Here is a 15,463-nt window from a genome sequence, read left to right on the forward strand (position 1 = left end):
AAAGACAAACATCATTCAGTTCATAAAAGAAAAAAAAAACAGTGTACAGAGTTAAAGTGCTATTCAAAGTTCCAAAACTGAGCAGGAGACCATAAGTGCAAGTTAAAAACAAAACTGAATTAGAGGTGTTAACTTCTCAGCACAGGCCAGCTTTCGCGTGGCTTTGTCTTGCCTGCTCCTAAGAGCATGTGGCCTAAATAAATAAATAATGCTGCTGTCTTCTCTCACTTATTCAAAGTCATAATGGTCTGCTGCAGTGATAACTGTAATTATGACACCATGTTTTTAGAGAGTGCTTTTCACTATTTTTAAATGTCTCCAGATATATTATTTTATGCCTCTAAACTCTTTCAGAACTCTTCCTCAGAATATTAGCATTCACTATGCTCCAGGCCTGCACTAAATGTGCCAATTCCTCTTAGTCCTAATAAACTACCCGCAAGGCAGATATACCCCCAACATGCACACCCGCACTTGCACACACACACACACACACACACACACACACACACATGGACGGAAACAAACAAAAATCAGAGGTATCTTAAAATTTCTATGTGGTCACACAACAATTATATGGCAGGTTTGATACTGTAAAACTCAGACAATTTGAATTCAGGGTCAGCTAGCCAATCACCAAAGCACTGTAGTGTAGACAGTTTGTTAATGAGAAGGCATTCTCAAACCCCACTCCCTGAGTTGTCTCCCACAGCAGAGCTTAGAAAAGTCAAATACACTCTTCTTCTCCCTTATCCCTTGCATGTCGACTGATGCAGTTGTGTTCAGTGATATACAAAGGAAAGTTTACTGGGAAGTCTAGAAGTATCTCCCTGCCTAACAAAATTTTAATTTGCTCCATCATTTTTCTTTCTGTTTTGTGGGGCAGGAGTTATAAGAATATAATGCCTGGATCTAGTGTCTACATCATGCTACCATAGGAAAGGACACAAAAAAAAAAAAACCCAGCACAATAAAGACCTAAGTCCTGAGTTGGAGTTGTAATTCAATGGTAGAGAGCCTAGCTTGTATAAGGTCCTATGTTCAATCCCCGGTATTGCAAAACAAAAACAACAAAACAACAAAAAACCCACAAGTCCCGATAATAATAAAAATATTAATTATCCACCTATAGACTACTTGCAAGATAAAAATAAATATTGCTTCAATTTAAGCCATACTAATGTTATTTTCTCTTATTTGCAGTGAAACACATTCCTAAATGATACAATCACTATGTTGCCCAAGGACAACAAAGCTCAATAAAGGTCACTAACTTCTGAAATCTATGTTTAAACCTCACAATTATGTAGGGTTTTTTTTTAAAGAACTGAAATGAATTCCTGTGAAACTAATTTTTAGAACACAGTAAGTGCTTAATATGGTTGCTTAGTAACTAACACATAATGGACAGGAAGCATTAATTGAATGAATGAAGTAAATGTACTCTTGGGCTCATAATAAGTGATCACTAAGGTAGAATATGCTTTTCAGTAATTATTGAGCTAAGTTTAGGGTATAGTCCTGGGGATATAGTGAGGACCCAAAGACAAGAGATGTGGTCTCCTCCCTGAAGAGTCTGCAATTCATATGGAAGACAATTTTAATGCCACCAGGCAAGTATCTACATACTACTTCATGGTGTCAATTTAAAAACAGTTTAGAAACAATTTTCAAATACTATAGCTTTGTCAATATAGCTTTAAAGACAGGAATAAACTATAGGAGCATGGAGTAAAAACAAAATGACGAAAATACTATTTATGAATAAGATTTCAAGAAGTTTTGATTTTCCTCTTTGTACTTTATGTTCAAAGTAGACACTTTTCAAAATACAGATAATACAAGGAATAAAATTAAAAATCCACTGTGCCCCTAGTATCTAGAAATTTGAGACTGTTTCTAACTGTTATTATCATCTACAGCCTATTATTTTTATCTGAACCTAAAGAATAGGAACAATATTATTGTAAACATCTTGGAACAAGCTATGAAGAGAAGCAACTTCTTAATATGAGAGCCACATAATCTTGACAAATATGAAATATTGCAACCCATCCCATGTAGGGAATGCCAAATTAACTGCTACTATAAAACACTATGATTCAATTCAATTTAAAATCCTTGGTTTTTAATACTGTTTCATAACTACTATGTGCAATTTATATTGTCTGTTTAGTTCCCTGCTGTTTCTTCCCTTGCTTCAATATTTTGCCCTAAGAGTTTTCATTAATTTATAAATGTTTATAACTATTATAGAAAAATAATAACAGTCACAGAAAAACGGATCAACAGCTTAAAATGTTCAATTTTATATTGCAATCAGTGTCAGACACTGAGAGGTGGGGAGTAAGTTGATTACTAATGAGACTTAACAAAAGAAAAGTTCAACACTTACCTGTGGAGATCATTGAGTTATTATCTTAATTACCTCTCCTCACTGGGCCTTCACTTCTATTTGTTTGTTAACTTTAGCTTTTATCTCCCATTTGAACTTTTGGCTTCAAATATCCATCCCCCAGGTTAAGGACTTAATGTTTGTGTACTCTCCCCTCCAGATTTTTATGTTGAAATCCTAAGTCCTCAAATGACTATATTAGCAAGTGAGGCCTTTGAGGTGATTAGATGAGAGCAAAGACTAGGATTAGTGCTGTAAAAAAGAAGACCCTAGAAAGAAATCTTGATACTTCTGCCATATGAAGACAAGCTAAAAGATGGCCACCTCTGATCCAGGAAGCAGCCCTCACCAGACACTGAACCTCCCAGCCCTGTGGCTCTGGACTACCAGGCTCCCAAATCATGTGAAATCACTTTCTATTGTTTATAAGCCACCCAGCTCATGGTATTATTTTTATAATAGCCCAGTGGACTAGACACCCATAACTACACACTGTTTTAGATAAATAAGTCATAAATGTGCAACGACTCTGCATTTCTCGTCAAGGCCACCTTCAGTTTTTGCAGGGCCAAGTAATGAGCGCTGGTTGTTACTCACAGGTGGTACACATTCTGTACGACTGACAGGACGAGGGCTCACACACACACACACACTGGTAGCTCAAACAACAGAAATTTATGTTCTCCTAGTTCTGGAAACTAGAAGTTGAGAGCAAGGTGTCACCAGGATTGGTTTCTTCTGAGGGCCATGAGGGAAATAAAGGTCTCAAGGTTCTCTCCTTGGTTGGTAGACGGCCATCTCACTGTATCTTCATGAGTTCTCCTCTCTGTGTGCGCATGTCTATGTCCTAATCTCTTCTTCTTATAAGGATACCAACCATGTGGGACTTGGGCTCATCTCACTGATCTCATTTAACCTTCCTCCTTTTTTAAGATCTCCAAAATTGTCACATTCTGAAATGCTGAAGGATAGGACTTTAACCCATGGTTAAAGTGGGATGTGCAATTTAGCCATAGCAAAGAATAACTAGAAAGGTGACCAGTTTAAGAAAACAACATGGATTTGGATGGAAGAAAAAAAGAATGTCTTTCTTGGGTACATAGAAACCCAATGCGTTTTCCTTGTATTCTGAGTTATCTGTGCTGGGAAACAGAAAGAGACCGTTGAGGATCCATAAAAAAGGGCACAGACACCTATAGACTACCATGTGCACATAGGTAGCTGAGCTGGAAGATGTGAGGATCATAAAGCTCTCTAGTGAGAGTCCCCAGAGCATGGGAAATCGTGCATGTTTATGCAGAAGATGAAATGTCACATCCCAATAAGCTTCCCAGAGATCAAGAAAGAGTTAACCATACAAAAGAAATAAGGTGATAAGAATAAGGGTGAGGGTATGCTCACAGGAGAATGAGAAATTTTTAAAGAGTTCAGATCTATAAGTCTACACTTTTCAGTGTTCTTCTGGTGGCTCAATACACAAAAGTATGATGCATCTTTTGGTTCAATATTCCAGCAATGATTTGACAACAATTCTCAACAAAATTTAATCCTAATACTGACAGAATCTTAGGAAGGCATGATTTTTCAAGTTGAATTAATTCAACTTGCCACATCCTTTTCTCTTTTCTTCAGAAAAAATATTTGTCCAAAAAAGCAAGCTCTCAGGTGAATTATTTTAATCCAAATATATTTTCTGAAAACAACAATTTGCAGCAATGGTGTTGTGGATAAAGGATGTGGTGTTTCTTACTGGGACTCTTTTAAGAAGACAGGAATTTAAAGCTTCTGGCTTCTGAGTGAACCAAATGACTTCTTTCAGCTGGAACCCAAAGGAATAGTAAATCTTATCTTACATTTGGGTTGACTTTCATTCAGCATAAGATGTAAATATATTTAGCCCATAGAACACAATTCCTATATTATTGTACATAATGCTACATCTGGTAATTAACTATAGACTCAAATTTAAGAACCATAGAGCTAATCCAAAGGAAGAAGCAAAAGAAAAAAAAATATGTAGTATCTTCACCCATAGATTTCCAAAGTCGGTAAAACCGCCACTGAAGATAGGAAGTATTCTGCTGAAACAAAATACAGATGCAGGAAAGAACACAAACTTGTCATTGCATCATTCTGTTCATTCACTTAAACAGATTTCCACTGGATGGACTTTTTTCTTTTTGATTTTACTGAAAAGGGTGGTAAGCCAAATAAGTTTGGTACTCTATGGTACACAGTCAAATAATTATTTGTGAACATTGTGGAATATTCTAAATCAGTAAAGTTAAGACCAGTAGTTGGTCATTTAAGAAAAAATAATAAATTAATGACGTAAATATATACAGATGCCTTTACCTTAAAGAGCTTATTTTAAATGAAGGCACAAGTGTCCATCTATTCGCTGATTTTGTAGTGGCAAGGATTGTTTTATTTTGTTTTGTTTTGCGGCACTGGGAATGGAACCCAGGGGCATTCTATCTCTGAGCTCCACCTCCAGCCCAATTTACTTATTCTTTATTTTTTGAAACAGAATCTTACTGAGTTGCAAAGGGCCTCACTAAGTAGCTGAGGCTGTCCATGAACCGCGATCTTCCAGTCTCCGCCTTCCAAATGCTGGGATTACAAGCCTGAGCCACCACGTGCAGCCCTAGAATTGATCTTTCTAAAAATGTCCCATCCAGCCAGGCTGCTTATCACCATCTCATGCCCCACCTCATTTTAAAATTATCTTTTTATTTTTATAAAAGAAAAGCGCGTCTCTCACCATCTGTTGTCTTCTTAGGGTGTGTTAACTTAAAAAAAAACATCTGAGGGGCAATTGTTATTATCTAGATGTAGATACAGCCAATGGTTTTTAGTAACTGGGCAACAGATTTGATTGCAAGTTAGATAGCTTCCTGTTCTTTGATTTCAACATAATTGAAGGAGAAACTAATTGACTTGTCATCACAGGTTCATCACTGGAAACTTTTTTTAGTCATAGATCACTCTGATTTTTGACGTGTAACTCTGAAGGAATTCAAAGAATTAAGTGACACTGCTATAACAAATCTCTCTCCATCCCCATCCACTTAGATGAACAAGTTTGTTAAGTAAAAGGACAGGAGAAGATACAGCATATATTAAAAGGAAAACAAGAACAGAATCTGTAACATAAAATGATCAGAGAGAAAGTCATGACAAATGAGTCTGTTCATTTCACCTTATTGAACTAGAACCAATTTACTCCTTCAACATAATCTGTTAATATTTAACAAGGGGATGAAGAAATTACTCAATTTGAATTCAAGATATATATATATATATATATATATATATATATATATATATATATATTCTGGCACTGGGGGTAGAACCCAGGGGCTTTTCTACCTCCGGGCTACATTCCCAGATTTATTTTATACTTTATTTGGAAACAGGGTCTCACTCAGTTGCTGAGAGCCTCACTAAGTAGCTGAGGCTGGCTTCGAACCTGTGCGATCCTCCTGTCTCAGCCTCCCAAGCGCTGGGATTACAAGCGTGCACCACCAAGCCCAGCTCGAATTATATATTATTATATTTAACAATTTCAAGTCTGACATTCTGTGTTCAAGAGAGAGTTTTGGTAGTGGGAGTGGACAACAGACTAGAATGCTACTATAGCCATTTAAAGTACTAAAGTTTGCTAAGGAGACAGAGACAACGAATCCTTCACAAAAGTGCAGTGGACACTTCCACAGGAAACCAAGGTGGGTTTATAATTTCTTACTTTGGATATACATACTATCAAAATATTGACGATGTTACATTATTGTTTACTCTGATTAAAAAAAATAGGGCACAGCTATCAGGTAGAACTAAGATTTTTTTTTTTTGAACTTTGTATTTTTCATTTTGTAGTACTTGGGATTGGACCCAGGGGCATTCTACCTCCAAGTTATACCCTAGCACTTTTTATTTCTGCTTTGAAACATGGTCTCACTAGTTTGCTGACAGTCTTGCTCAGTTGCTGTGGCTGTCCTTGAATCTGTGATCCTCCTGCCTCAGCCTTAGAAGTACTGGGATTACAGGTGTGTGCCACCTTGCCCCACACTAAAGATATATTAATCTTTTCTTTACCCCGGATCAGTGTACTCTGTCCCTACAGAAATACTTCTTTACATTAAAAAGGTAAAAATAAATAAGTCTCAACTAACAACAAAAAGCTTCTAAACCTTTGAACAATACTTCAAAACATACATCTTCTGCACTTTTTTCTTGTCATGAGCTATAATGCTTCTCATTCTTCTTTCCTCAAAGGAAATTTGCAGCTGAGTGTGACTATCTCTACCTAGAGCCAAATGTATCTCTCACAGAGGGAGCCAGCTTCACATGGATGCAGTGATGATCCTTTGAAGAAGCCAGAAGAGCCATATCATTTTATCCTCATGCATGACTGAGGGGTATAAAATCCTCATTCCACCTCTAGGCCTAGTGCACAACCCACAAAGAGGCACACAAATAGCAATGCGGGTGTGATTTAGCAAACTAGAGGGACTATCAATTGAAATTTTCCACTCTAAAACAATTTCATTAGAGATGGCAGTGCTGGAAACGGTATTTTATAGTTGACTTCCACCAAATTACAATGCAGCTCAGATTCAAAGTCTCTATTATCTTTGGCAGAGGTTTTTTAAGACCATTTTTTTATTTACTCCAAACTCTATCTGAACAAAGTCAGCACAGGTCCTTTGCAATTTTTACATCAAGTACTTCATGCTGTAATTAAGTAAGCAAAGGAATCAGAAGAAACACGAAGAGAACGCATCAGGACATCGCTTACCGACTGGCAGAGTCCCAGGGACTTGAAATTTCTGTTTTATCGTACAACTGCACTTTATTACTGTTTTATTCTTAAAATGTAATAAGTACAAACTGCTTCAGTAATGATGGAAAAGCCTTCGAAGCTTTAATGAAACCTTTTATTCGCTACTGAAACTTTTATTATTTCCAAATGGTAACACAGGCGAGAAAAATCATCCCTGCTTTTATATGAGGGTAAACTTCAGTAATTTGAATAATTTTGTTCTCAGTTGAACTTAGATTGGTTATATTTATATAACCAATATTTATACTTATATTTATGCTTACTCTTTTTATTATTTTAATGAGCTAAAGTAGAAGTATGTATATATCCACACTGTTGCAAAATTATTCTCTAGTTGTATGTTGAAATACTAGATAGTTATGCATAGCTATGTACCACTCGATCTTGGTTGCATCTGGATAAGAACCCCTATTATTTAGAGTTTGCACACCCCAGCTGATGACCAGAAGACTGTGACGGTCACAGGTTAAGTACAAGAGCTCTGAAGCTGAGCTGCCTGGCTATCCTAGCTCTGACCCTTCCTAGCTATGCTACCTGTAGAAACTTCTCAGTCCCCAGCTTCCTTATCTGTGAAAATGGGGTAACCAGAACCTGCTTCATGGAGGGTGAGAAGAATCGATGTGGTATTAAAATAGAGCCTGGAACATGGGGAGTACTTAACATATTTTTAGTTCCAACATGTTTCTCATGTATGAACACATGTACCTCTAGGAGGGGTGTATGATCAAGTGTCAGCATTCATTGAACGAGCTACAGTTGAGGTGGACCTTATTCTGAATGCTGTGCTAGGTGTATATAGGGAGAACAAAGATTAGTAAGATATAGTGCATACTCTACAGGGACTTGGCATTTTAGTGAAAAACATTTGTTGCTATCCTCATATCCTTCTTGAAGAGTGCCATGAAATATACCCTTTCATTAAATCACAAATTTTCCTTTTTCCTCACGTCCTTGGAACTAATAAACCTTCAGAAAAATTTGACTTCCGTTTCTGAAATCTTAATCGTGCACATTTTAATAAGCACCTTCAGGTTTTTCCACATTTTAAGATAGATGATTAAATGATCTAATCAGATTCTGACTTAGCCCAACACTTGAAAAACAAGAAGACAACCATGACTGACACATTCATTTTCCCAAATGCAGAAATACTGCAAAGAGCAGCTGCAGAAAAATAATGCTATTCACATCTCACATGACCCATGGCCAACTAACACTGCACAGGAATCCAGCGTCAAAAAGGTAAAGTACCTCAACTAAAGTCAATTGAGGATGAAATATGAAGCTCACTTAGTCAGAGCTTTGTTGCTTTCCCTAAAGTTTGGAAACTGACTTCAACATGGCACCTTATAACAGCTTTGGTTTTTCCTCAAACATTTTTATTTATGTTGTTTACACTCAGAGAATTCAGTAAATAGTAAAATTTATGAGTTTGACTATAAATCCCAAGAACAACTAATGTGATATTTCAGACATCACAAACTCCAAATGATCTTGGATATGTTGTCCTAGGCAAACTTGCTGCTCTCAAGAAGTGTGCAATAAATGCCATTAAAGAAGGATGCATTTTTAATTAGTTGCAAGATAAGCTAGGATATTTATCCGCTTCCTACATATATCATAATTAAAATAAAATCTAATATGCATCACCTTTCTTAATGCAGAAGGAAATTGGGCATTCTCCCTTCCAATAAAAGAATTGATATTGTGTGTGTGTGTTTGTGTGTGTGTGTGTGTATGTGTGTGTGTGTGTGGTTGCCAGTAATGACTGTGTTAACCTTCTAGAATATATAGAATATTGCTGAATTGGTCTTCAGAGTCCCCTTACCCAAGGGAGATCGTGTATAAAACATAGATCTATTTTCCCCCTCTTTCCTTCCTTCCCTGTGTTATACCACTTTCCTTGGTCAAAGTCCATCTAAAAGATGTCTGTTCTCCCTTTGAGGTTGAGAAGATAAAAGTCCTTGACCTAAGGGGCCTCTTCCCAAGGAGACCTCCCTCCACAGGACTCAACTCCCACTCCACACAGCTGCTACGGTCGGATCTCCAACCAGAGTATTTTGGTAACCTCCTCTACTTTTGCATTTAAACACATATGTTCCACACCACAGGATCCTCTCCATCCCAGATAACGTCCCTGCTTAATGTATGCGGGTTTTTTTTTTTTTTTTTCACATTCAAAAGGGATGAACGTAGGTGAAGGGAAGGAGGCGTGGACGACGACGCCTGGGATTTTTGCCATCCATGCTGCAACTCAGAATCCGTATTATTCTCTCTCTCTCTCTCTCTCTCTCTCTCTCTCTCTCTCTCTCTCTCTCTCTCTCTCTCTCTCTCTCCCTCCCTCCCTCCCTCCCTCCCTCCCCCCAACCCTCCCTCTCGCTCCCCCAGCCCCTTCTCTCGGCAGCAGGGGGGAGGAGGAGGGGCTGCTGGCTGGAGCCACCACCTGCCGCAGTGTGGAAGAGCTCCAGTTGTCACTTACCCAGCGGGATGAGAATGGCTCATTTTTGCAGGATCCCTTTTGGACCCCGCGGCAGGTGCGGCGGGTGGGTGCGCGGGCCACGGTGCGGCTGGCGAGGCGACAGTGGCGCCTGCGGGATGGCCACGCACTGGGGTCTCCCGTGCGCGTAGCACCTGGGCTGGGCCGCCGCCCCTCGGCGCCCCGGCTACCTGCAGCCTCTAGGGCCCCACGGTGACGGTATCCACAGCCTCCCGGTTGCTAAGGGAGGAGGCAAGGCAAGCGCCCAGGGTCTGGAGGAGCAGAGGGCTGCTGGAACCCAGCCTGGGGAAGCTGGGCCGTGATGATGTGGGAGGAGATCCCAGATCGACTCCCTCTCTGTTGCTCTGGGGCGCCGGTTCCCCAGGCATTTGTAATCTGAAAACACAAACACACGTGTGTGGAGGGGAGGGGACACATACACACACACACACACTCCTGTTTTGGCCTGTATGCTTCCTGCAGGCCCTGGGGCAGGAAGGACTTGTTGTTGTCTGCAGATAGTAAAAACAGGGAACTAAAGCAAGATGCCCTGGTTTCCAGCCCTAAAACAAACCCTAGCTTCAAGTTCGAGAGGAAGGAAATCTTTCTTAATCTGATGTGAGTTCTGAGTTTGTGTTTGCCTCTACAAGGCATCCCAGCCCCTATTTAAGGTCCCCATCCACACCCCCAGCAGGCAGGCTGACAGCTCTGATGTTCAGAAATGGAAGAGTCGCAGTTGCTCAGTAAAGCATATCTGGACTGTAATCGTAAGTGTATTGGAATCTAAGACTAGAATGCAGGGCCTGGATGAGGAAGCTTGGATTTATTTTTTATATACTTTTATAGGTACATTACAGACTCACATCATAATGTAAATCATCGTGATAGTGACATGCATGCACCCAGCACCTGGCAGGCTCCCTCCACCCCCTCCCCATACAGGGCATTGAGACTGACATTGGTAGGGCCTTTGCAGGACCAAGATTAAGCATCAGATTCAAATGACCTGTTCCTAGTCCTGTGGTTGCTCTGTTGGGTTTTTGCTGGGTGATTTGGTCTCTGGCGTCAAGGATGGGCTGGGCGCTTCAGGAGTGACTGAGCTATCTGTGCATCTCTATTCTATCTCAACAAATTCAGAGGTGGGAAGAGCATCACATCCTTAATAGCATTCTTCTTTTCCACATATAAAGGCCCACTGAACAAGACAGAGTCTGATGCCCTTAGCATGACATTCAAGGCCCGTCATCATATTTAATCAGCTCACGTGACTGCTTGCGACACTTCCATTGCCTTAAGCCTAGCAAATTCAAATTTGTGCATTATCTCTCCAGTGGAAATATACATCCACCTTTGACTACCTGGAAACTTTCTATTTATCCTTCAACACTCAGCTACAGCCCTAGATTTTTCCTTTTGTTTTAGTACCAGGGATTGAACTCAGGGATGTTCTACCTCTAATCTACACCCTCAGCCCTTTTTAGAGTCTTGTTACATTGATGAGGCTCAAACCTAAGATCCTCCTGTCTCAGCCTTCCAAGTCCTGGGATTACAGGCATACACCACCACGCCTGGCTGAGCCCTGTCTTCTCTGATAGCCTTAAATTTGCTGACGACCCTGGCTTGTGTCCACTTGGCCTCGATATTTCTCTATTTTATGCTTGCCCACCCAAACTGCATTTTCTAAAGTATATGACTGTCTTTTCTGTTTGAATATGAGCTCCTGTATTTTGTACATTTATTTCATTGTTCTGTGTTCTTGGAAGCAATCAGCAATTCAACCAATGTTTGGAACAAAATGGGAGAAATGAAATCTCTTCTAAGTGGTAGCATTTTTACTGGGTACTTAGTAAATGCTTGCTTCAGCCTTTTACTGAGCACTTACTGTCTGTTACCTCATTTAATCCTCCTTCCCAGTCACTGAGATTGGGTTTCTTCTGCATGTCATAGTTATCTAAACTGAGACACAGAGAAGTTAATTATTTTGCTTGAAATCTACAATGACTCCTAAGTAGAAAAATCCAGGTCTGTTTGATTCTAAAAACTGTAAGTAATTTTAACAATTGTAATGAGATTTCTTTTCCCCACAGCTCCTGTAAATTGGTGTGGAAGTCAAATTTTCTATACCATTAGATTTTTCAGACTTGAGAGACCAGAGACATCCTGAGTGGAGGTGGGGGTGGCAAGAGGATGCTAGCTAGCTCAGTAGCTTAGATTTTGAGACTGAAGGATTCAAGGCTGCTTTGGGGACCAGATGACTAGAGAGAGGCAGAAGTTATTTCTGTCCCCATATGTTTATCCAACTTATCCACCCACACACCTGACTGTGGGTTCCCTTCTATATGGCCCTTACTGCTCATCATAATTAGATTTCACCTGAATAAAATCAGGGATGGGGAGGAAGAGAAGGAGGCACTAGAAAGAAATATTATCATTTGCTTCAGGTTCTGCCAATCCCTGAGGATGATGTAAATAATGTAATCTTATATAGGTACTACTTGTTACATATTAATTCATTTTTTTTCAAAATAGAAAATGGTATTCTTTCACTAGCAGAATGAGAAAGGAAATTAAAATTCACTTTATAGATACTTAGGATTCTGTAGAAATGATTCCCTGGCACTCTGCAGACAGAGAGGTACCCTCAACAGCATGCATTAATTCATAAATGGGGTTTGAGCTCTCCACCCCTGTGAGCTGCACAATTTCACATCCCTGATGAAAACTGCAAGGAAGCTACTAATTTTCACTTCAGAAAAATGCTCACTGTGAAAATGCATTGGGAATTTAGCCAGAAGGAATTTTTATGTTAATTTCTAGTATGGAGAAAGGGAAAGGGAAAAAAGAAAAGACTAAATTAAACTGTTTCAAGACCAAATAGTCACTGGAGTCATTTTCATTTTCTCTCAGGAAAACAAGCCCCCAGCTATCCCTCGTCACATTGTAAATTCATAAAAAGATTTCTGTTTAGTAGAAAGACCTGTGGAGTGGGAGTGGGGGGTCAGGAGATGGAGAGAAGTAGAAGGGGAAGAAAGGCAGGCGAATACTTACACTCTTGACCGGATCGCCACTGTGGGTGAACAGGAGCTGTACTGAGGAATCATGGATCTGAACTCTCAGTAGCCATGTGGTCAGGAGCGGGCACTCTATGGCCTGTCGGCTAAATCCAGCACACTGCCTGTTTTCCTACAGTTTGCAAGCAAGTGTGGTTAATACACTAAAAAAAATGCTTGGAACAAATCAAAATAAAAGTTATATTATGTGATACATGAAAATTATATGAAAATCACATTTTTATATCCATGAATAAAGTCTTAACCAAAATGGAACTGCTTTCATTTGTAGTTACATTTAAATCATTACGTACATTCCAGTACAAGACAGAGTTGAGGAGTTGCAACGGTGACCCTTTGGCCCACCAAAACTGTATTGGTTACTGTCTATCTTTTTGCAGAAAAAGTCTGCAGAACCCTGGCATAAATCATCTCCACAGAGGGAATTTATCCTCACAGACTTTGAGACCAGGTACCAGGTTTCCCTTTTTCCCCCAGCACGTATCACAATGCCTCTCAATGAGTAGATCCCCAATAAAGAAATGAACAGAAAAATAGTTTGAAGAAATAAGTTTTTTTTTTCATGAAAATAAGTTTTAACATGATAAAAAGATCAGGTAACTGAGAGCTTCTCCCAAATATACCCAGAGGCATTTGGGTAGAGATTTTTGAGGAAGCTGCTTCTACCATCAATGGCTCAAAGTGCCAGGGCTTTGGTGGCATAATGGTTTGATGTGTATGGCCCAGGTCTACATTCTTTATATCAATGCTATAGAAAACTCCAGTGAGAGGTGGGTCAAATAAACATTTCCCTTAGACTTCAAAATTTTTTTATTCATAAAATAAGAATATATTGTAACCAGTCCATGAAACAAAGAAGAAAGCACACAGGAAGTTATAAAATACTTTAAATTGAATAAGTAGGACAAGAAAGCAGATAAAAATTTATGCCATAGAGCTGGGCGTGATGGCACAAGCTTGTAATCTCAGTACTTGGGAGGCTGAGACAGGAGGATCCTAGTTCACAGCCAGCCTCAGCTACTTAGTGAAGCCCTTTGCAACTTAGTGAGACCTTGTTTCAAAAATAAAGAATAAAAAATCTGGCTGGGAGTGTAGCTTGGAGGTAGAATGCTCTGGGTTTAATCCCCAGCACCCCCCCACACACACACACACACAAAGTGTACACTATGGCCAAGAGTGGTTTATACTATATTTTGTACACTATAGCCAAGAGTGGCACATGCCTGTAATTTCAGAACTTGGGAGGCTGAAATAAGAGGATTGCAGTTTTGATGCCAGGCTTGGCAATTTAGGAAGGTCTTCAGAAACTTAACAAGACCCTATTTCAAATCAAAAATAGGGATGGGGGTGTGACTCAGAGGTAGAATATCCCTGGGTTCAATCCCCAAGACCCCTTCACACACAAAAATAAATGTACTACAATATAGCTGAAAGTAGATAGACAAGTGCATTAGACCTCAATTTTGCATATAGTTACACTCAAAAGATTCCTAATACTTTACATTCCCTAAAGTTGGCCTGGGTTGCTTAAAACTGTATTAAGAAGCTGGAGAATGGAGACATAACGTACAAGGATTTCACTTTAAACCTCTAAAAATAAGATTGTGCTGCCCTGGAATTATTTCACAGCCACTATGGTCTGAAGGTTCTCCTCCCCTACCCCTTCACTTCTTACCCCCCTCCCACAAACCTACTCATTGAAACTTAATCACCAATGTAATTATATTGTAATAGTATTAAGGGTAGCACCTTTAGAAGGCGATTAAGTCATGAAGGCTGAGCCTCTTTGATGGGGTCAGAGTCTTTTAAAACTATAGGAGTGTAGTCCATGTTTTCCTTCACATTTCAGTTGGGAGAGAGGACATGAAGAATGTGACATAGTGACATATTTCTCTGGCTCTGGCCCCACTCATGTAAGAGTGAATTTGTTACCTGTTAAGGAGTTCACTTATCTAATGATTGTCCACCACAAGGCAAAAAAATGGCACCTAAGTCAAAGACACTGGATTTGTGGAGAGGGCCTGAGTAGACTGTCTACAATGGCAGAGTCCAAGGGAAGACTAGTTTTGCTTACTTGATCCAACATTTCTGAAGCAGCTAAAGATGAATGATGTTCCTGTTTGCCATTGGAGATCATGCATGGAGGCCCTACTTGGAATGCACTGGACTAAGGCTCCATAGGCTGCACATACCGGAAAATAATTTATAAACAGTTTACTATGTCTCGGGCACTATGCCAGGCACCTCCTTCATTCACTCCTCATAGCTACCAAGTCATGTTTTTTTTTTTTATTCCTAATCTTAGATGAGGAAACTGAGGCTCTAATAAGTTAAATGTCAACTAGTAAATGACACAGCTGAGCTTCAATATCATGTTCAGTGATTCCAGATTCTATACTTTACACAGTGTGCTGAATTCCTTCCTTTCTCAAAGAGGTGAGAACACATAGCCACACAAATGAAGAGTGGGAATAATTGCAAGGCCACTGATTTCAAATAGAAGCTATCCCCAGCTGCACCAGCTGTTTTACTCCTAACCCCTTATTCACATGGCTCAGCAAAGTAGCTGCTGAGAAGATGCTAAAGATGAAGAATTTCATTTCCCCCCCACATATGTGTCTTCTGGTAGAGGAAATAGAAAATTCCACACTTTCCCAGCCTATGATCAGTCATCT

General features: G+C 39.6%; 1 protein-coding gene across 1 annotated transcript in view; it reads right to left on the reverse strand.

Moving 5' to 3' along the window:
• ERICH3 (glutamate rich 3) overlaps positions 1-14,925 on the reverse strand; it is a gene marked incomplete at both ends in the record, with an annotated part of 110,200 nt that extends 95,275 nt beyond the window's left edge. Inside the window, 7 exon segments of the mRNA XM_080691444.1 lie at positions 9,721-9,808; positions 9,811-9,904; positions 9,908-9,973; positions 9,975-10,001; positions 10,004-10,113; positions 12,762-12,900; positions 14,863-14,925. Of these exon segments, the coding sequence (XP_080547570.1) occupies positions 9,721-9,808; positions 9,811-9,904; positions 9,908-9,973; positions 9,975-10,001; positions 10,004-10,113; positions 12,762-12,900; positions 14,863-14,925 (587 nt within the window).
• Between the last annotated feature and the right edge of the window lie 538 nt (positions 14,926-15,463).

The sequence above is a fragment of the Muscardinus avellanarius genome, assembly GCF_963383645.1.
Source record: "Muscardinus avellanarius genome assembly, chromosome: 3".
Taxonomy (NCBI): Eukaryota; Metazoa; Chordata; class Mammalia; order Rodentia; family Gliridae; genus Muscardinus; species Muscardinus avellanarius.